The 23672-nt window shown below is 40.4% G+C and overlaps 1 protein-coding gene across 2 annotated transcripts in view; it reads right to left on the bottom strand.

The window, feature by feature from the left end:
• The window catches only part of AMPH (amphiphysin), a 213883-nt gene that overhangs the window by 42721 nt on the left and 147490 nt on the right, over positions 1 to 23672 (bottom strand). For both annotated transcript variants that reach the window (XM_061165675.1, XM_061165676.1), the window contains exons 9-13: positions 23315 to 23397; positions 20509 to 20647; positions 18817 to 18945; positions 6817 to 6933; positions 684 to 707 (exon numbers count right to left, since the gene is read on the bottom strand). In XM_061165675.1, the coding sequence (XP_061021658.1) occupies positions 684 to 707; positions 6817 to 6933; positions 18817 to 18945; positions 20509 to 20647; positions 23315 to 23397 (492 nt within the window). The remainder of the gene's footprint in view (positions 1 to 683; positions 708 to 6816; positions 6934 to 18816; positions 18946 to 20508; positions 20648 to 23314; positions 23398 to 23672) is intronic.

Raw genomic sequence — 23672 nt, 5'->3', positions numbered from 1 at the left:
CTGAGGTAGGTGTCATAACCTTTATTTTACAGATGAGAAAAACTGAAGCTTCAAGAGTTTCAGAACTTACTGAAAGTCATATTGTTATAGGAACTGCAGTGTAGACTCACATCCAGGAATGTCTAGCTCTAAGGCTCAAATCCTTTGTGACTAAGCTTCACTGAAAATAATAATGAAAAAAAAAGTGTTCCCTGGAGATTCCCCTGTTTGTCCAGTGGTTAAGACTCCTCGCTTTCACTGCAAGAGATTCAGGTTCAATCCCTGGTCTGTGACCTAGGATCTTACATGCCTCATGGCAAAAAAATTTTTTAAAAATTTTAATGGTTCCCTGTGTGGAATAGCTTGTCATTTATGTTTTCTCATCCATACTTTTCATGTATTCTATAAGCAGTAACAAACATGTATGCCCTTCACTACAACATTTCCTCTGGCCACCAATAATCAAAGAAGATGCTTGAAGGGGCACAACACTGAATTCTTGCTCAGCCAGGAGTCTGGTATTTCCTCTTTTCCTCACCACTGTTTCTGGGTGCAGATAAATGCTTAGAAATCATCAGGGAGCTGATGACTGTCATCAAAAATGTCTGGGTCTTCTTTCCATAATAGATAAAATAAAATATAACAAGGTTCCCAATGTCTAGCCATCCAGATACATTAAAATACAGAGTTCTTAGTCCTCTTACCGTCCATAGGTCCCAGGGCAATGTCTGAAAGCAAACAAACAAAAAAATACCATCAGCATATAAACCTCAAGCATGTAAAAAACACAGAGGTGATATAAGTTCTTGAAATAGAATCATAAATATTTTAGAAACATTTCGTACAGCACTGGCCAATAGCATTTTCTTTGGTGATGAAATGTTCCATATCCATGCTGTCCAATATGGCAGCCACTAGGCACATGTGCTATTGGGACTTGAAATGTGCAAGTCTAACAGAACCAAATTTTAAATTTTACATTCTTATATTTAACTTAGATTATTGAAAATATCCACATGTGGCTAGTGGCTACCATATTGGATAGCATAGGTCTAGTCAATCTGTTTTTCACTCTGTGAGTGAAATCTATATCCAAAGCATGATGAATGGGCTTACATTAACACACACACACACACACACACACACACACACACACACAATTAAAATGAAGTAAACAAGGTGTCTAGATATTAGAGTTTATCACATCTTTGAGGAAATGCAAATTCTAATCATTGCAAATGCTATTTCTTCTACCCCACCCCCCCTATCAAATTAAAGAGGATGACCTGTTTGATGGTAAATGACCTCCAGAAAAGCAATTCTTCAATATGTTGAATCAGACAACACACAGCTCAATTAATTGGCCATCATGCAAATTAGCAGAGTGCCCCCTATGACATGTGGCTGAATTACACTTATTCCTGGCATCTTAATTATGAAGCTTATTGATACTGGGGAATAAATCCAGATGGTTCAAAGGACTTCCACTGTGTGTAGACAGTGGCAGAGACCTCTCTTTCTTAATTCTTTTGTGACTGAGAATTACTGCTAAAGCCACATCCTTTTCCATTCATGCCTTCGTGACTAGACTACATCCATGTTTGTTTGCTTGTTTTGAATCTCTAAATGTGAACAGAAAATTAGAGAGCCTGGCACTTTCATCTGAAAAATATGACAGTTTCCAGATGGGATACAGATGTCTGGTTTGGGTTCTGTATTACAGAAGATGGGTCCTGTGGTCCCAACTGAAACCCTCCTCAGGGGGTTTGGGCCTGGGCCTCCTCTAATGTCCCCCTCCCCTGCAGCTCTAGGCAGCCTGGTCGGGCTCTGGATTAGCACTCACTTGTAAAATGACAAGACAATTTGAAAGCCAGTTATTGGTACACAGAGTCCTTCTGCACCTTACATGCATTTTCTGGTTTTCTAGATGGTTTATGTTTTCTTGCTTCACAGCCCTTTAAGAATCACAGCTCCTAAAAGCTCCTACATCTCTGCATAATGCAGAAAGCACAGGCATTTTCTCTGAAGGAAGGCAGCAATGTGAAACGTCATGTTTATCACTCCTTACGATCATGTAAGGACATGTTAACTCATGTGGACACTGCAGAGATCACAGGGTGAGGTGCTCCACAAGCAGAAAGAACAGCAATTTAAAACACAGGATCAGGCGATGGGGAAGGGAGACCACGTTGAGTCAAGGAGAGAGAAGGTAACAGAATCTAACAGTTCTGTGCTTTTTCTCATCTCAGCCTGACTTTTCTTCTTCACCAAGGAGGAGTGATGTGACGAGAGCTGGATCACAGGTTGACGCTGCAGTGAGGTACTCAATTACGGCCACTGGGAAGCCAGAGCAGTTTATCACCTAGCCCGAGGGGAGAGCAGAGGGACACATACAGCGTGCCCTGATGGTAATAATGAATTTCTGCCAGAAACTAAGACCTCTGAATATTTAACCCAGGTCATTTTTTGTTGCTTAATTCTGAAAAAATCTCTTAAATTCCGTGATTCATGAATTCATTTAACCACGACTTGATAGAAAAGAGGTTCCTCTCCTGAGTCAAACTTGCAGCCTGAAATGGTATGGCATCTCATCCCCTGATCATCACAGCATCCACTGTGGAAAGTTTACTCCTGCCACTCACGTAGTGAAGATTGGAGGAGAAGGCAGAAGAAGTCCCTTGAATTCTGCTGGCTGTCTAACCCAATAAGAAAGCTCTGCCAAGGAGATATTCTGAATTATACATCCATTCATGTTTTACTTTGCTTGATCAACAAGATAGAACCCTCAAACTTGCTGACAATGACATTAGCATTTCCCAAAGTGAGTTTCAGGGACCACTCCGATGAATGCTAAGAATGTTTCATCGGAACAAATTTCTGGGGTCAAACAAATTTGAGAAACTAATTTAAACAAATCTAAATAGTTTTGTTTTTTTTTTTAATTTATTTTTTCAGTGGGTTTTGTCATACATTGACATGAATCAGCAATAGATTTACACGTATTCCCCATCCCGATCCCCCCTCCCACCTCCCTCTCCACCCGATTCCTCTGGGTCTTCCCAGTGCACCAGGCCCGAGCACTTGTCTCATGCATCCCACCTGGGCTGGTGACCTATTTCACCATAGATAATATACATGCTGTTCTTTCGAAACATCCCACCGTCACCTTCTCCCACAGAGTTCAAAAGTCTGTTCTGTACTTCTGTGTCTCTTTTTCTGTTTTGCATATAGGGTTGTCGTTACCATCTTTCTAAATTCCATATATATATGTGTTAGTATGCTGTAATGTTCTTTATCTTTCTGGCTTACTTCACTCTGTATAATGGGCTCCAGTTTCATCCATCTCATTAGAACTGGTTCAAATGAATTCTTTTTAACAGCTGAGTAATATTCCATGGTGTATATGTACCACAGCTTCCTTATCCATTCGTTTGCTGATGGGCATCTAGGTTGCTTCCATGTCCTGGCTATTATAAACAGTGCTGCGATGAACATTGGGGTGCACGTGTCTCTTTCAGATCTGGTTTCCTCAGTGTGTATGCCCAGAAGTGGGATTGCTGGGTCATATGGCAGTTCTATTTCCAGTTTTTTAAGAAATCTCCACACTGTTCTCCATAGTGGATGTACTAGTTTGCATTCCCACCAACAGTGTAAGAGGGTTCCCTTTTCTCCACACCCTCTCCAGCATTTATTGCTTGTAGACTTTTGGATAGCAGCCATCCTGACTGGCGTGTAATGGTACCTCATTGTGGTTTTGATTTGTATTTCTCTGGTAATGAGTGATGTTGAGCATCTTTTCATGTGTTTGTTAGCCATCTGTATGTCTTCTTTGGAGAAATGTCTGTTTAGTTCTTTGGCCCATTTTTTGATTGGGTCATTTATTTTTCTGGAATTGAGCTTCAAGAGTTGCTTGTATATTTAAAATACTTAGGAATATATCTACCTAAAGAAACAAACGACCTATACATAGAAAACTATAAAACACTGATGAAAGAAATCAAAGAGGACACAAACAGATGGAGAAACATACCATGTTCATGGATTGGAAGAATCAATATTGTCAAAATGGCTGTTCTACCCAAAGCAATCTATAGATTCAATGCAATCCCTATCAAGCTACCAACGGTATTTTTCACAGAACTAGAACAAATAATTTCACAATTTGTATGGAAATACAAAAAACCTCGAATAGCCAAAGTAATCTTGAGAAAGAAGAATGGAACTGGAGGAATCAACCTGCCTGACTTCAGACTATACTACAAAGCCACAGTCATCAAGACAGTATGGTACTGGCACAAAGACAGAAATATAGATCAATGGAACAGAACAGAAAGCCCAGAGATGAATCCACAAACTTATAGACACCTTATCTTTGACAAAGGAGACAAGGATATACAATGGAAAAAAGACAACCTCTTTAACAAGTGGTGGTGGGAAAACTGGTCAACCACTTGTAAAAGAATGAAACTAGAACACTTTCTAACACCATACACAAAAATAAACTCAAAATGGATTAAAGATCTAAATGTAAGACCAGAAACTATAAAACTCCTAGAGGAGAACATAGGCAAAACACTCTCCGACATAAACCACAGCAGGATCCTCTATGACCCACCTCCCAGAATATTGGAAATAAAAGCAAAACTAAACAAATGGGACCTAATGAAACTTAAAAGCTTTTGCACAACAAAGGAAACTATAAGTAAGGTGAAAAGACAGCCCTCAGATTGGGAGAAAATAATAGCAAATGAAGAAACAGACAAAGGATTAATCTCAAAAATATGTTTTGTTTTTTTAAGTGCAGGACTTTTTGGAGCCTTTAATATTCTTGGAAGGAAAGCTATGACCAACCTAGACAGCATATTAAAAAGCAGAGACATCACTTTGCTGACAAAGGTCTGTCTAGTCAAAACTATGGTTTTTCCAGTAGTCATGTATGGATGTGAGAGTTGGACTATAAAGAAAGCTGAGCACCGAAGAATTGATGCTTTTGAACTGTGGTGTTGGAGAAGACTCTTGAGAGTCCCTTGTACTACAAGGAGATGAAACCAGTCACTCCTAAAGGAAATCAGTCCTGAACATTCATTGGAAGAACTGATGCTGTAGCTGAATCCAATACTTTCGCCAACTGATGTGAAGAATTGACTAACTGGAAAAGACCCTGATGCTGGGAAAGATTGAAGGCAGGAGGAGAAGGGGACGACAGAGGATGAGATGGTTGAATGGCATCACCAACTCAATGGACGTGAGTTTGAGCAAGCTCTGGGAGTTGGTGATGAACAGGAAGGCCTGGTGTGCTGCAGTCCATAGGGTTGCAAAGAGTCGGACATGACTGAGCAACTGAACTAAACTGAATACTCTAAAGCATGTCATGAATATCCTAAAAGGGAATTTTAATAAAACCTCCTGAAACATTCATCTAAGAAACCCATTTTTTTTTGTTTTTTTGCTAAATACCTTTCAGACTAGCATCTAATCTACTCAATTGCAGGCTTTATTGACATCTCAGATTTTTATTGTTTCAGTATCACAACATGGAGGCTTGTATAAATCCAATCACATTCTGAACAAAGTGTGGATTAGCGAGATGCTTTATTTACCAGAGGTCACAGTTAGCTGTCTGTGTCCCAGTGGTTTACCGAAAGGTATCAAGTAGGCCTCAAGACCAAGAAGTCGAGCTGGGTCTCAATATCTAAGCTGAGTTTTGCACTACACTTGGATTAATTAATCTGAATTATATTCTAGCATCCTTGGATTTTCCCAGACTCAAATGTGAGGCCCCAATCACATCAAAAATACTGACATAAAACAATTTCTGGGTAGCAAATATTTTGAGTTAACTGCCTTCCATTAGCATAGATGACTGTAAAGTAACTATATTCCCGAGAAGTTACCCACAGGTCATTTCAGCACCCACTACCAGTATCTCTCTGATAGACATGATGATCATAATAACCACTGAAATGGGAAGAATGTTGAGAGTGAGGGAAGTTGTGAACATGGGTAAGCATGGATAAGCAGGACTAACTCTGCATCAAATTATCATCAAGATCATGTAAACATCAGGGGGTGGGACCAACTGAAAGAAGCATTGACATGTATACACTACCACGTGTAAAACAGCTAGCTAGTGGGAAGCCACTGTATAGCACAGGGAGCTCAGACTGGTGCTCTGTGATGACCTGGACTGGTGGGGTGTGGGGTGGGCACGGAGGGGAGGCTTAGGAGAAAGGGGGTGTATGTACATGTATAGTGATTCACACTGCTGTATAGCAGAAACATAACTTTGTAAAGCAATTATACTCCAATTAAAATAAATAAATTAAAAACAAAGACCACATAGGCATCATCAGTATTAGCATCAAGTTCAGAACAATCAGGACTGAAGAAGATTCCTGTTCGGACAAAATCTCATGGTGATGGCCAAATGACTTCATTTGCAAAGTATGAGGCAAAACAGTAGAGAAGACAGTAAGAAGATTAAACCCTAAGCCAAGAGGAAGAGTCTTACTGAGGGAAGTCATAGAATGTATCATCCAAGCCTGGACACTGCTGAGTACAAATGTGGAACTATGGGTAACTCTGAGATGGAGGATTCCTGCAAACTGGAATGTGTGTTATCCCAACTCTGTGGATACAGAAAGCTAACAGTAGGGGAGGTTGAGAATAATTGACTTTGATCAAGTCCTCTTTCTACCCTTCCTTCCCATTAGGATATGTTTGTCAATTGAAAAGAAATAGTCATGTGAAAGGGAGAGGGATCAGGGAAATGCCTTCCTGAGCTTTACTAAAGGTTATAAACTATCAGCCCCAACCATCAAAAAATCCACTTGATACCTGTGACATGGGTGAGTGGGTCACTCCAGCAGAACCTGCAGGGGTCACATCAGGCTTGAAAGGATCAAAGTCCAGATCCAACAAGGTTTCTTCTTTCTTCACCTCAGGGATTTCATTCTGTTGAAATAAAATAAAATATGCATGAGCTTGAATCTGATCAGATTTCATGATCTAATCCATGCATAATCCTCTAATTTTAGCTGATATTCCCAAAGCATGCTTCGATAATTTACCATTTAGTTGGCTTATCCATGGGCTCCCAGAGTTTTATATGATGAGAGGGGAAATAGCCACCTCTGGCTAAGTATAACCCAAGTTGCTCAGGTACATGGCCCAGGCTCCAATCCTTATTCTTTGTTTAGTTCCAAGTTCAGGCAACAAATAGAATTTTTGAGAAATGTATCCTAAAGCCACCAAAATTCAAGGAATCTCCTTCTCTGCCAGCTCAGTAAACTCAAGTCAAGATTTACAGAGAAACAAGTAGATAAAATGAGCTAAGACTTGGAACCATTACAGTCATTTCACTGCTGTGATGCCCCCTGGGAAGCTAAGATTTAAAAAGGAAGGTGTCAGTATCTATAGTGACCTCATCCCACTTGCCTCTCCCCCATCCCAGGACTCAGTTATCATACGATCCATTCTTCATCCATAATATTGTTTGCCTCAACTGCATTCATGAGGGAATGAAAGAGAGGAAAACATATACCCCAGTATTCACTGAAAAATGAGCTTCTACACTAATAACATTCTTAGATTAGAAAGAAAGCAAGCAAAATAGAGAATGAAAGTCCTGCTATAATAATAGCAAAAAAATATATAATACTGAACACTAATGTTAATTCATTTATTATAGAAGGCACCTATGTTCACCACTATACCACCAATACACATTTATTGTGAGATCAGGATATAGCATGGGCTTGAAGTTGGTCTAACGCAGGCTTGGGTTACACAGGGACGGTCAGCCCGCATAAACTATACCACAGTGGGAGAACTGAGGTCAGTTTTCACATGATTCAAGTTACATATGTTTGGTACTTGATATAAGCCTCAATATAGATCATCTGTTGTCTAGAGATTGAAAGATCACAACAATGGATATAGTATTATATAAAAATAGAGATGTATGGAGAAAAAAATTTAAGAAACAGGAGTTGTTTTAATTAATGTTGATCATAGATATAAAACTTAAAAATTTAGAAATGTATGATAACCATAAGGGCATTACAGATAATACTTTTTTTAAGGGTATCCATATTCACTGTAGGAGGAAATCTGCTTATACATCCTGCATATTGTCTTGAGTTATCTATTCAGTAGCATGATTATTCTTCATATAGACTTTTAAAATTAACAAGGATAAAGTTCTTCTGAGATCCCTCTTTAATAATTACAACAACAAAACTGTCAATTGATTCCCTCAGCCTCTATTAAAAATTTGCAGGAGTTTTGTTTTTCATCAATTGTATATTGGTACAAATTATATTTTTACGATTTTGCAAACACACATTACACTTAGAATGCTCTAGACACTGCTCTATGAACTTGATACATCTGAACATTAACTCACATTAATGCACTTTGTTGTCTTTAAAGAACTACTTTACTATCTTCCCCCAAAGCACATTTTTTGGGCACTGCTAATCCTTAAAAAAAGTCAAGGGCCAGATGGCATCATTTTCCCACTCAGGGATTAGTAGAACGGACTGAGCCAGGTTTTCTACTGTCCTTTGACTCCAGTGCTATTCCAGACTGCTGCAGAGACCCGCTTCCACATCTTAGGGACCCCTGATATCTGCAAGTTCTCCATAAAAATTGATCTACACAAATACGCCCATCAGTGCCCGAGGAGACAAACAGATCCCCTTAAGGAAGCTCAAATGGGAATTTAGAGATCAAGGGTTAAAAAAAAAAACATCAGACTATACTGAGATATGCTTTGACTTTGAAATAAATCTGGGTTTGCACCCCAACTTTGCCACTTGCTACTCTTGTTGGGCAGTTAATTCAGCTTCTTTGAGCCTCCATTTCTTCATGCACAAAATGAGAGTAATAATACCTAGAAAGACTATCATCAACAACAAATACAAGAAATATACTAAACATAGTATTTTGAAAATACTCAAAATGGAAATGGAAGCCATATTGTTACTAACTGCTTTTAGTAACAATGTCGATCTGTGTAAAATTACTGTCATTAAATATCCACTATACCAGTTTGGCTGCCTTCAAAACGTGTAACTGGATACTTTGGGCTTGATTTCTATTTGGTTTTGCTTCCTTCATCTTGAGAGGTATCCCTTAAGGCACTCATATCAAATAGTAATTTAACAGAGCTACAAAAAGAGAGAAAAGAGGGTTGCCTGTTTATGCAGTATCCCTTTAAAAAAGAGCACTGAAGTACTCAATGCTGTCACTACACGTCAAAACACAGTGACGTGTAATTTCCCTAACATAACAGAAGAGAATTACTCTTTTCTCATTCCTTACACCTGCATCACCCCTGGAGTAGATCCAGTGAGGTCCCAACATTCTTAAAGCTTTTTGGGAGCTTGATGTCAACTACTGTTTTACCACTGAAAGTCTGGAAGAGGTGACCTGGGATGTGCATCTAAGAAAGGAGATTAGGTGTGGAGACCACAGTGAGGGAAGATACCCAATATTACCAATGATAATAATCTGTGCTATATTTCATGAAGCAGCTTTGGCTGGGGACATCTTAAGTTTACAATTAAGGTACTGGACTTCTTCCAATATAGGTGTACAATTTGAGCATAATCCTTATGCTGAGTTTTGCCTTGACCTCATGATAGATGGAGTTTACTTCCTTATCCTGTCACTTGGGGGTGACCATGTGCCATGCTTTGGCCAAGGGATGTTAGTGAAAATAATGCAAGCAAAGGATTGAAATGTGCTTGAACGGTTGACTTGCTTTTTTCGGATTCCTGCCATTCACGAAAAGTACAAGTTTTGTGCAGCCTCCAGCCAAAGAGGATGAGAGACACATGGAGTACATCTGAGCCCATCATAACTAATTTCTCAACACTAGTGTTAAAGAGAAATTCTTAAAAGTGGCCAGAAAAAAAAGCCATGTCACTTACAAGGAATGACATAAAAGCAATAGTAGATTTATCTTCAGAAATAATGAAAGCAAAAAGATAGTGAATCAATATTTTTGAAGTACTAAGAGGAAGAAGCTAGAATTTTGTGCCTCTTGAAAATATTTTTAAAACACAAAAATGAGATGAAGAGTTTTTTCAGGCATGCAAAAGCAGAAAGAATTTATCACCATCAGATCTGCATTAGAATTAGCATGAAGGAACATTTTTTAGGCAGAAGAAATGATACCAGATAGAAATATAGATCCACACAAAGAAATGAAGAGGATCAGGAATAGGAGTACGTAGGTAAGTATATAATGACTTTGGCTATTATTTAAATCTTCTTAAAAAGTAATTGATTGCTTAAACAAAAATAATAACAAAGTAATGTGAAATTACTTCACATTAAAAAGTAAACTCGATGACAAAAATAGCACAAAAATCAGAAAGAAAGAAATATAAATATTTCTTTATTGTGAGGTTTTTATACTATACCCTAAATAGTATACTACTGTTTGAAGGTAGACTGTTACAACTTATTTATGCCCTAAAGCAACCACTAAAATAACAAAATAATTAAGTATAGCTAACAAACAAAAGAAATAAGAGAATAATAGAAACGATAAATTAATTCAAAATAAGGCAGATAAATGAAGCAGAAGGGCTAAAACAGGACAAAAAATGACCTAGGTGCTAGATTTTACTTCACCATATGAACAATCACCTTGAATGAAAATGCTCTAAATAATATAATGAAAGACAGAGACTGTAAGACTGAATTTAAAGAATCAAGACAACTGGATGCTGTCTACAGGAAACTAACTTCAAATATGTACACACAAATAGATTAAAAGTAAAAGGAGAGAAAAAGATAAACACACTAACCTAACAAAAAGAAAGCTGGAATAGTTACATTTAACAACAAACAAAGTAGATTTCAAATCAAAGAATATAATCAGGAATAAAGAAGATCATTTCCTGAAATAAAAAGAAGCCAATTCCTAACCATTTGTGCATTCAATTATAGTTTCAAAATTTATGAAGCAAGAGTCAAGAAAACAACAAAATGAAATTTAAAAATGCATGATTTTGCAGAGGAACTTTCAATAGTCCACTTTCAATAGTAGAACAAACAGAAAATAAATTAGGTTATAGAAGATATAGGCAACACTATGACCCAATTTGACCTAATTCACATTATAGAGCATTCAGATTATGAAGGAAGAACTGATACTATCTTTATTCACAGAAGATATGATCGCCTATATAGAAAATCCAATGAATTCTACAAAAAGGCTAAGGCTCTAATACTGAGTTTAACAAGATTGCAAGCAACAATTTGCATGTTAGTGTCAACACATAAAAATCAGTTATATTTATATTTAACAGTATAAAAACCCAGAAACTGAAAATTTTAAAATACTATTTACAGTGGCACTAAAAGCATGAAATACTTCGGGATAAACACAACAAATGATGTGAAATGCCTGTACACTAAACATAACAAATCATGGCAAAAATAGAGATCTTCATAAAAAGAGATATATAGATAGATACATATACTGTATTTACAGATCAGACAATTCAATATTATTTAGATGTTGTTGTTGGTCACTCCCTAAGTCATGTCCAGCTCTCTGCAAACCCATGAACTATAGCACGGCAGGCTCCCCTGTCCTTCACGATCTCCTGGAGCTTGCTCAAATTCATGTCCATTGAGTTTGTGATGCTATCCAACCATCTCATCCTCTGTCACCCTCTTCTCCTCCTGCCCTCAATCTTTCCCAGCATCAGGGTCTTTTCCAATGAGTTGGCTCTTCGCATCAGGTGGCCAAAGTATTGGAGCTTCAGCATCAGTCCTTCCAATGAATATTAAGATGTCAGTGCTCCCCAAATTGATCTATAGAATCAATGCAATAACCAATCATTTGTACTGGGTTGAATACTGGGCCTCTTAGTCCCCTGTAAAATTCACATCCATCAGGAACCTCTGAATGCAACCTTATTTGGCAATAGGGTCTTTGCAGATGTGATGAAATTAATATAAGGTCACACTGGATTAGGATGGGCCTTAATTCAATGACTGGCATCTTTATAAGAGGAGGAAATTTTGGATACACAGACACGGAGCACACAGACACACGGGGAAAATGCAGTGTGATGACAGACAGAGAGTGGGATGATGGGTCTACACACCAAAGAACACCAAGGATTTCCAGCAACCACCAGAAATTAGAGAGGCATTTAAGAACCCTCCCCCAGTGCCTTTAGAGGGAATATGGCTCTGCTGACACTTCGATCTTGGACTTCTAGCCTCACAACTGCAAGAGAATAAATGCCTGTTGTTTTAAGCCACCCAATTTGTGGTGCTTTATGACAACAGCTTAGAAATCAAATCCAATGTCCTGGAAGTTTGTAGAAACTTACAAAGTGACTGTAAAATTCATATGGAAATTCAAAGAACCTAGAATAGCCACAACAACTCTGAAAAAGAATAACAAAGTTGAAGGACTAACCGAACCCACTTTGGTTTCAAGACAACATAAAGAGATAGTCATCAAGATAGTGTGGTCCTGGCACAAAGGTAGGTAAAAGGATCAAAGGAAAACCACAGAGTCCAGAAACAGAACCATACACAGATGGACAACTCATTAAGGTACAAAGGCAATTAAGTAGAATAAAGCTAGATTTTTCAACTACTGCACCGCCATATGTAAAGAAATAAATTTCAACCCATACTGACTGACTCTGGCATTGAAAGGCACTAATTTTTTCCTCCAATTTTCATCTTATTAATTCCTTGTCCTCAAAGAATGTTAACGTGTTTACTTTGAAATAAATATCAGCTGAAAGAAGAAGCAGCTGGTCCAGAAATCTGCTATATTGGACAGAATAGCCAGCATGGTATTTAAGGCAGATTACAGATACCCAGGAACTGAGCGGTGCACGTGTAAATAATTTCAGGCTGGCCCCATCAGAACAGGTGAAAAAGGGCCATGTTGTGAACCTATTTTGCAAACTGAAAAATTTATTTCTATTTGATTTACTAGGCAAGATAGGAAGATTTCATGAACTTAAAACGTAAGATACAGCCTCAGGTTGGAGAACAGAGAGCTAAGGGTAGCAAAGTAAATAAATAGCGCTTACTTGATCCCAACAGTCACTCAATTTAAAGGCTGTGCTGATGTCTTGCTTTTTAGCAGGGTGACAGGAGGGCTTGGAGGAATAAGCTGGAAAGTTCAAAAGATAATCGTTCTGGATTTGTAAATGGGAAAGCTGTATCAAAGAGAGGAAATACGCTGAGAATAGATTTAGGGCAAATAGTTGGGGTATCTGTTATGAAAAAAAAATCCTCAAACAAGCCATCTTTTCTTCCTCACTGCCAATTGACAGGAAAATAAGCAAGAAGGAACCCTGTTCCCCTAGCCCTGCCGCTCAAGAGGTCCCTGCACTTCTGAGCACCTTCCTTGAAATTTTTTAGGTCATACTCTGGTTGTGTATGTGGGGGGTGGGGCTTCCCCGTGGCTCAATGGTAAAGAATCCACCTGCAATGCAGGAGATGCAGGAGACTCAGGTTCTATCCTTGGGTCGGGAAGATCTCCTGGAGGAGGGCAGAGGGCATGGCAACCCATTCCAGTATTCTTGCCTGTGGAATCCCGTGGACAGAGGAGCCTGCTGGGCTACAGTCCATAGGGTCACAAAGAGATGGACACAGCTGAAGTCACTGAGTACGCACATACACACTGGTGGTGGGAGCAGCATGCCCTCCGAGCAGAACACCCCTGGACTAGGATCTGCGTGGGCATGGCCCCCATCTCTCCTCTTTGGAGCACTGTCCCTCCATAACTCCACAGGGAGGGTCCACCAAACATCCCAGGAATCTGGGACTCATAAACCACCAGGCTGTCTTGAAACTTGGTGGCCAGTCCTGCTTCCAAGAAGGTGGCTGGTGAGCAGACTGTTCCTGCTGGCCAGCACATCATTTCACTCAGGGGATCCCGTGAGATTGGCCACTAGGATGCTGCTGATATGCTCATGTCATGTGACTCAGATTGTTTATATGGAGAGCCCCCTGACCACCTGTATAAAAAGCAGGAAGATTTTAATAGGAGATCAAGACCAAAAAACACAATCATGTATATACATTTTTACGTGCTGTGCTGTGCTTAGCTGCTCAGTCGTGTCCGACTCTTTGTGACCCCATGAACTGTGGCCTGCAAGGCTCCTCTGTCCATGGGGATTCTCCAGCAAGAATACTGGAGTGGGTTGCTATGTCCTTCTCCAAGGGATCTTCCCAACACAGGGATAGAACCCAGGTCTCCTGCATTGCAGATCGATTCTTTAATGACTGAGCCACCAGGGAAGCACATATATATCTATATATATACACATACACATATAAGTGTGTGTGTGCTTATATACACATATGAGTTTACACACACACACACATATATACATGTATATACATGATTGTGCTATTTTGGTCTTGGTCTCCTGTTAAAATCTTAATTTTTTTTGCCACAATTTGGTTTCCAGGGACCTGTTCAATCTTCCTTTTAAAAATGTTTACTAAAAATCCACTTCCTTAGAGTATCTGATAGGGGAGAATGAGAGATTACTTGAGAAACTCTGATTTAAAGAAAGGAAACAGGGATTTTGTCACAGAAGTTCTCAGAACCTGAACTTTTTTGCTTTTTCATTGTGAAAAAGCAAAAGGAGATGCAGCCCTCCCAGCCTCCCACGACCAAGGGGATCTCAGGGGAGTAGATGGAAAATGTTGTTTTCAAAGAATAATGCAGGTGTGCGCCTATGCACACACACACACACAAAGGACCTCTTGTTTTATTTAAGTCGCTGGGAGTTAAAAATAGGGAGGGATGGGTATGTCCTGTGGCAGGTCCACTTCTGTAAACACAGAACCAGAAAAACAAAATCAGCCTTGTGGTCTAGACAGGCAGGCAAGTCCCTGTCCATAGATATGGCTATTTCCAGAGAAGATTCTGGGAAATATACGTATTTCCAGAGTCCACATGCTACAGTTAAGGTTTAGGCCATTAGAGGGCTCTGTAGACCTGACGGATTTCTGTTTCCAACCCCAGGACAACTCAAGAGAGAATTATTGCTGTGATGAAGCAGGGTGTATGAAATACATCCATTAGAGACAAGGGACGTTTCATTCATCACATCTTGAACTTCTGGGTGGGATTCATATAAATCCTTTTCTTCCCTATTAAGCAAATGATAAAAATAGCAAACTGAGGATGCAAACCTATTTGTTAAATCTAAAATGACTCATTAAATATTTAAAAATATTAAAATAAAACATATAAATATATATAATATATACATGAAGGAATATATATTACATATATATTCCCATCCCTCCCTATTTTTAACTCCCAGTGACTTAAGTAAAACAAGAGGTCCTTTGCGTGGGTGTGTGTGCGTATGTGCACACCTGCATTATTCTTTGAAAACAACATTTTCCATCTACTCCCCTGAGATCCCCTTGGTCACAGGAGGCTGGGAGGGCTGCATCTTCTTTTGCTTTTTCACAATGAAAAAGCAAAAAAGTTCAGGCTCTGGGAACTTCTGTGACAAAATCCCTGTTTCCTTTCTTTAAATCAGAGTTTCTCAAGTAATCTCTCATTCTCCCCGCACCAGATACTCTAAGGAAGTGGATTTTTGGTAAACATTTTTAAAAGGAAGATTGAAAGGAATATATATATATTATAATATATATATAATTTATATATATTCATATATTTTTATATATATAATGTTATATATATATATATTATATATATATAAAGGAAACGGTAACCCACTCCAGTAGTCTTGCCTGGGAAATCCCATGGATGGAGGAGCCTGGTGGGCTAAGGTCCTTGGGGTCGCATAGAGTTGGACAAAACTAAGTGACTAGCACACACACACACACACACACACACACACACACACACACATGAATCACTTTGTTGTACAGCAGAAACTAATACAACACTGTAAATCAAATATACTTTTATAAAGAAAAAATAAATAAAATTAAATAAAGCTAGATAATATCCTTCAATACGGGAGCAAGCAGACTGAAATATAAATCCTTGCCTTACCCTCGGTCTTAACATGGTGATGTGAGACTCACAGCCACTGAGTTGATGGAAATACTTCAACTCATTTCCATCATCTGACCCCATCAAATACACTGGGGTTCACCTGCTACAGCCGTGTTGCCACTTAGACCCAGAAAAAAAGATAGAAACCCTTTTCTGCCTCCTCCCCAGATTAAAAGAAAACAACATATATCAAGATAAATGCCCCCAAAGGCACCCCCATAATGTCTCTGGGGGTTTCTTCCTTCAAAGTCCCCTGGCACGCTGGTGGACTTGACCCAGCCAGTAAGTTAGAAATGGTGCTAGTGGGGAGATGCCTTCCCTTTCCATTCCAACAGCCGGGGAGCCTGAACACAGGCTAGCCAAGCTGGGGCAAGTACGGGGCCATCCGCTGTTGTGTCATTGCAGCGGCCACAGCTGGAGACATTTCAGGTTTGACAAGTGCCTCCTCACCCTCTCCCCTAACTCTTGATTTTGCTCATCAATCTCCCTCACTCAATGACACCAGCCAAAGTTAACCCTCTTAGAAGGACTTAGGCACCTCTTCTGGCATCTGTACTTTTTAAAAGTGCTTTGATTCTTCCCCCTCCGCCCGCTGTGAAGGACCCTTATGTGACCCAGCAAACTGCAAATAAAAAAACACTATTCAAAGAAAGAACATCTTTGAATCCCGTCTTTACTTCAGAACTAGACTACTTGTCACATTTTCTCTACTTCAGTGGCCTTGGCTGCTACATGGAGATGTCCTCAGCTAAGCACACACAGCTTCTGGGTGACCATATTCTTTATTGGAGATGGAATTGAGAGGATGCTCTTGAGGGGTCAAGTTGAAAGCAACTTTAGTAAGGGTCTTATCACTCTAAAACACTCTCACTTTAAAACTGATGAAGCTAAAAACAGAACAAGCTGTTAGAAGTACAAAGGCACAGAACAACTTGGATGAGAAAACTTCTCCAGTTTGGTGCCAGGGCCATGGTGGATGCCGGGTAAGATTATTTGGCTTGAAGACCACTATCCCTGGGGGCATCTGTGTATCCACAGAAATTACTGGTCCATGCACTGATAAACATGCAATTCCCTTTCCTCAAAGGAGCTACTAAATCACATTTCAAGCCCTAATTAGCTTACCAAATTCAAATCTCCTACAAACAACAGGAGAAGGAAAACAATAGCAAATGGCATTGCACTGATCCATAAACACCCTCTAGAGAGAGATGGGAAATTATGGCGTCCCACTGCACTACTTTTAAGTTTTTATTTTCTGAACCCCCTGTTTTTAGTACATGATTTCTGTTATTATTGATAGGATGCAATTGTAATTGGGATGTTGGACATAGAGCGGTTATTTATGTACTCAGGAATTACAATGTTATGTTTGCACCCCTTGCAAAATGTTAAAATTACTTCTGACTGTGAGAATACCAGGAGGAAATGATATTGGCATGATCTCTGGGGACATTCACTCTTAACAAAGAGATGGCTTTGATGACATGAGGAGCAGCTAAGTCAAGATTATCCTTGAGGCAAAGGAAAACCAAGCTGGGACAGGTGTAGGTATAACATCGAGGGTCGCTATAAATGGGTACACACACCCAGGTGTCTTTGAAACCAGGGGGAACACAGGTGGTTCTCTTTGCCAAGTCACGTAAATGGATCCATTTACTCCTACTAAAGGTCAAAAGACTTAATATTCACCTCTTTGAATTTCATTTTCCTATTCTTTACTAAGGAGCAATGTGAAAAAAATAATTAAAGATACAAACATGTGTTAATATACACCAGGGCTCCCCCGGTGGCTCGGAGAGTAAAGAATTTGCCTGCAATGCAGGAGACCTGGGTTTGATCCCTGGGTCAGGAAGATCCCCTGGAGAAAGAAACGGCACCCCACTCCAGTATTCTTGCCTGGAGAATTCTATGGACAGAGGAGCCTGGTGGACTACAGTCCATGGGGTTGCAGAGTTGGACACAGCTGAGCAACTAACACTTAACACTTCTGTATTAATATATATTGATATCACCAAGGTGCTGATAAAGTAACAAAAAAGTGCAAGTGTGGCCACCATCAGAGGTTGGCTACATTCATCTGATAAAATACTCTGGTCAAACTTTGATTTTTTTGGAAAAGACAATATTATGATATGAAAAAAATGCTCAATAAGATTAAACAGAAAAGTCAGGAATATACAACAATACAATCTGAATTTTGTGCTGCAAAATTTGATATGTACTTAGAAAAAAGTAAAAGAAAATAAACCTCTGGTGGCTCAAATGGTAAAGAATCCACCTGCAGTGAGGGAGACCTGGGTTCCATCCCTGGGTTGGGAAGATCCCCTAGAGTGGGGCATAGCAACCCACTCCAGTATTCTTACCTGGAGGATCCTATGGACAACGGAGCTTGGCAGGTTACAACCCATGGAGTTGCAAAGAGTCAGACATGACTGAGCGACTAAACACACACAGCACACAAACCTAAATGCACCAGTGGCTATGTCAGAGTGCTAAGATTTAAGGGCCTATTAAAATTCTTCTCGTTACACTTTTTAGTATTTTCCCAACTTTCTATAGTAATGATGCACAGCTCTTAACAATGGAAAGAAGGAATCTTTTCAAATACTGTACATCTCTCACTTGAGAACCCTTCACACATATCAGGTAATTAAAGCAAATCTGAATAACAACTAAATTTTACCATTGGCTCTCACATCTGCCACCTTCTCCAGAGCTGAGTCCTGAGAGTCCCTCTGCCATGGAGTGTCCATGGACATCCCAGCTCTGATCCAGATGCTCACCTGGGAAGGTGTGGTCACACTGATTTCAGGAACAAAGTTGTCCTCGAAGAAACTGATGATGTTCTCCTGCTGTAGCTCCTTCGTTGGTGTGACTTTAGGAAGAGGCGGAACAGGAGGCCCTTTCCTTGTCTAAGAAACATCACACACAAACAAACAGGGGTTTAATTCAGCAGAAGATGGCACGGGAGACATGAAGAAATGTCTTGGGAACAGAGCCAGAGGATGAGATTGATCCCTGATTCAAATTTTGGCCTGCACTGAGAAATCATCCCACCTGATTCAGGCAAAGAATGCCTGCTTGGATGGGTCCTGTAGCTAGGGTGTGACAAGTAATGGTCCAATGAGGAAAATTCAGGCCATGAGACTCCATCCATCTTAACACAAGTGCTATATCACAGCACTGCGGGGCCACGTACCTGTGCCTCTCAAGTTAAAATAAGGCCATACGTGCGTGCGGGTTAAGTCGCTTCAGTCACATTCGACTGTCTGACCCTATGGACTGTAGCCAGCCAGCCTCCTCTGTCTGTGGGGATTCTCCAGGCAAGAATACTGGAGTAGGTTGCCATGCCCTCCTCCAGCGGATCTTCCCGACCCAGGGATTGAACCCACGTCTCTTATATCTCCTATATTGGCAGGCAGGTTCTTTACCACTAGTGCCACCTGGGAAGCCCAAACTATTGCCATACCTTCTCCAAAGTTAACTGCAAATGATTTCTCCCTTTAGCAGCACATTAGAATTCTAGAACTAAAATCTAGCAAGATTTCACTAGAGTCAGTGAGACCACCATGGGCATTATACACCTCACTCAGCACTCCAGTATTTTGGAAAGGTGACTCAGCAGTAAAGAATCTGCCTGACAATAAAGCAAAGCAAAGATTCAGTCTCCTATGCAGGAGACTCAGGTTTGATCCCTGGGTCGGGAAGATCCCCCGGAGAAGGGAGTGGCAACCCACTCCTGTATGCCTGTCTGGGAAATCCCATGGACAGAGGAGGCTGGCTGGCTACAGCCCATGGGGTCACAAAAGAATCAGACATGACTTCGCGAATAAACAACAAATAAGCACTGTAGAGCTCTATCCATTATTCACATCTTTTCGCAACGATCTTTAGTTTCAACCACACACAAGAAAGCCTGAGCTGGATTAGACACTTCAAGTTTCCCCACAGGAATTTCCTTTTCTCCAAAAGAAGGAACAATAAGGGTGGCTGTTTTTCTCTACATTTGCCTTTGCTTGGCCCTTTCTGTTTCTTTCAATCACTTGTTCCATCACTTTTGCTGAGTGCGTGCACAATATACCATGGGTGATACAAAAAATCAAATGTGAACTGAAATAAATCACGGCCGTTCTTGCTCCAGGTGTGACCTAAAGACTAACAGCAAGGAGGCCACGTGGAGAAGGTAGGATTCAACAGAGCCTCAAAAGTGCAGGATGCTGAGAAGAGAGATCATGCAAGCCTCAGGAAGTTGAGATCGTGGAAAGAGATGTCTCAACCCACTGAAGCAGAGGGTATGTGAGGAAACATAAAACTCTGAGTAAAAAAAGGGAAGTGTATTCCTCAGTGATGATCCCAATGGCCAAGGCTCACACTAAAAACTCTTGTCAATGACCGCACCCCATGGGGTTATCCCAGGTGGGGTCAACTCAGCCTGGGTTCTTCCGGTCCCCCTCATACACGTGACGTCTTCCTACCTGCGAGGGTGACCGAGGTCGGACTGGTGCGGGAGATGCAGGTGCCAACGTGTGATTAGGACTTGCTGTCGGGCTTGGGATGGGTGAAGCCTCCTCAGGTGGCGAAGGCGTCTTTGCAATACGAAGAGGACCCGAGTCGCTGAACGAACACAGAGGGTGAGCAATCCGCTTTCTACAGAGCCGTCCTTACTTCTCAGGGGCCCTCCTTCTCACAGAAGTCCTCAGGCCTGACAGGAACTACTGGTTATCTACTCCCCCTTCCCGTTCATCCTGGTTATTAGTAATGGTGATGCAATAACTGGTGCCATTTACTGTCCACTGTCTGCAAGATCCCATTCATACGTTACCTCCACTGATCACAAGACCCAAAGCATAACTGTCTCCACTTTACAGGTAAGTAAAGTGGGGCACAGAGAGGATAAAAAATCCCTAACGTCACTGGAAAATTTCGTGGATCCAAATTCAGGCCTTAGTAATTTGAACTCCTATTCTTCCCACTGGCCAAACAGGCTCTGCAAGAATCTTCCAAACATAAGCTGAACTAATTGAACTAATTTCACTTTTGATTTATAAGAGAAACTTGCTATGGCATAATCTATAGCAGAACCTGCCCTGCCCCATCAAGTGATAAATTGGCTATTAAAAGGCATCCCCAGGACAATGTTCATTAAGATTTGGTAGGCGTGCTTTCTGATAATATTTAGAAATTAATTCGTTGTCTCTCTTTCTACACCTTAGAGCACAATAACTCAATTCAGACATGTGCAAACGAATTATGTGATGGATGAGAGTCTGTAATGTTTACTGGCCCCAGGCCAGATGCTCGTGATCAGCCCAAATGCAATGGTTAATCCACCACTGGGGACACATCCTACTCTCTAAGAATTTCTAAACTCTACAGATTGAGGGAACAAGTCTGTACCCCCAAATAAATGAGCACGTACACAGCAGGAGGGTCTACAGATTCAACGGGCTGAGGGAATGGGTTCCGTGGACAGAACACGGACATACACATGATTGGAACCTTGCCAATCATGGTCTTCCCTGGGAAGCACGGCCACCAGTCTATGCCTAATGGAGGCCCCACTGAGCTCACTCACCACCTCGTTCTGCGGAGGAATGTTGAAAAAAATGAAGAACATTTGTTAAGTGGTTGTGGCCCCATTTTCTCTTCATTGTATCTGATTCAGCAGCATCGAAATTTCCAGATACCTTTCTCCCCGCCAAAATCTTAAACTTTTTATTTTGTGTTGGGGTATAGCAGATAATGGGCTTCCCTTGTGGCTCAGCTGGTAAAGAATCTGCCTGCAATGTGGGAGACCTGGGTTCAATCCCTGGGTTGGGAAAATCCCCTGGAGAAGGGAAAGGCTACCCACTCCAGTATTCTGGCCTGGAGAATTCCATGGACTGAATAGTTCATGGGGTCACAAAGAGTCGGACACGACTGAGCAACTTTCACTTTCATAGCAGATAATAACGTGGTAGTTTCAGGTGAACTGCGATGCAGTATATGCAATGCATATACATGTATCCATTGTCCCTTCATCTCTGTATAAGGGAGCCGCCTTCCCCGTGTACCTCCTTCCTAAATCACCCAAAAGTCATTGTGATATTCTTATTACATTTCGTTCTCAGTTTGGACACAATAGTTCTGCCCCTTTCCTGTCTTCTTTTAGGCAATGTTCTAAGACAATATACTTAATGCTCACTTAGTATAGCAGCCAGGGTAGGGACTACATGTACATCTAGACCAAATAGCATCAAATGTGAAAATTAGCTGTTTCCAGGAGGTTCCAAACACTAATACATGGAGGCAGTGCCTGTGTAAGAGCACTGTTTTTATAAATGCATGGGTCTGCAGGTATACATTGATGGATGCTAAAATCGTAAACACAGAAGGTCGGCACTGTGTATTTCCTTACAAGTTGTTTGGTTCAATAGCATGTTTTTATTCCTATTGATTTTAAAAATGAGCCCTTTATCCAGAAAGGTTATTGAACTTCCTCCAGGAAGGCAGAGCAAATTAACTGCAAAGTCAGAAAAGTAAAATTTGAGTCCTCTGAATTCCAACCCAAGCCTCATGAGCCTGAGTACATAATGCCTGAGAAGGATGGATAAAAGGGATTCCCAAATCATAAGAGTAAGATGCTGTGAATCCAAACCCTGGCACTGTAGACTATTCATCTACAGATCACTGAGCCTTTGGTACATCTGACAGGCTCACTCAAAATAAAACCAAACCAATGTCCAACAAAACCCAAACAATGCAGTGTTTGCAAGATCAAGTTAGGAGGGAAGATAATGGTGAGGTCTCACTTACTTCCTTTTGCCTCTCCCAAAAAGGATTCATTAAAGGTATCAACACCAATATATTGGGTTGGCCAAAAAGTTTGTAATGTATGATATTACAGAAAAATCCATAATACGGTAATAGAAAAACCTGAACAAGCTTTTTGGCCAACCCAATAAATAACAAGACTAATTGTTGTGGGTTTAGGGAATTCTCTTCCTCTCCAAATAAAGTAACAAGTGCACAAAACTAGAATTTGTATGCAAGAAATTGACATCATTGCTGTAAAGCAAAAAGAGGTCGATAGCACTCTGTAGGGACAAAAGTCCATGAGGATACAGCTGAAGGCTAAAAGTCAATGTAAAAGCACAGAACTAAGTCTGGTATCACCCTCTGGATGGAAAAATTCCTTGATTTTAGATCTTTGTAGGATGAGTAAAAGATGCTGGTACGGGGTGTAGATTTTTGCCTTAAAGGAATGCACACATGAACTTGGCTTTCATGAACATCGCCTACCTGGGAGCTCCTTGAATGGTGAAGGCCTTGTCAGCATGCTGGTCGCCCAGTTTCGTCATCACTTCATACAGTTTGTGGCAAAGCTAGGAAGACAGATGTCACTTGTCTATTAATTGTAAGTCATTCTGCCGCAAATTCAGGCTACTGCCCCCAGGAAGGAATTGTTTATTGAAACATTAAGGATCTTATGATAGCATGGATGGTCTCAGGATAATTTAATGTCTGAATTGGGTCCAATTTAAAATTCATGTCAAAACTGTAAGGCCACAGACACAAATTAACATATATATAAACCAGAATATAGAGGCGAAAACACACACTTATTATTTACATTGATTCTATTAGAGATAAAGTGATA

Source organism: Dama dama, chromosome 18 (genome assembly GCF_033118175.1).
Source record: "Dama dama isolate Ldn47 chromosome 18, ASM3311817v1, whole genome shotgun sequence".
NCBI lineage: Eukaryota > Metazoa > Chordata > Mammalia > Artiodactyla > Cervidae > Dama > Dama dama.
The sequence above is the reverse complement of the archived record's forward strand: the minus strand, read 5'-3'. Positions and strand labels throughout refer to the sequence as shown.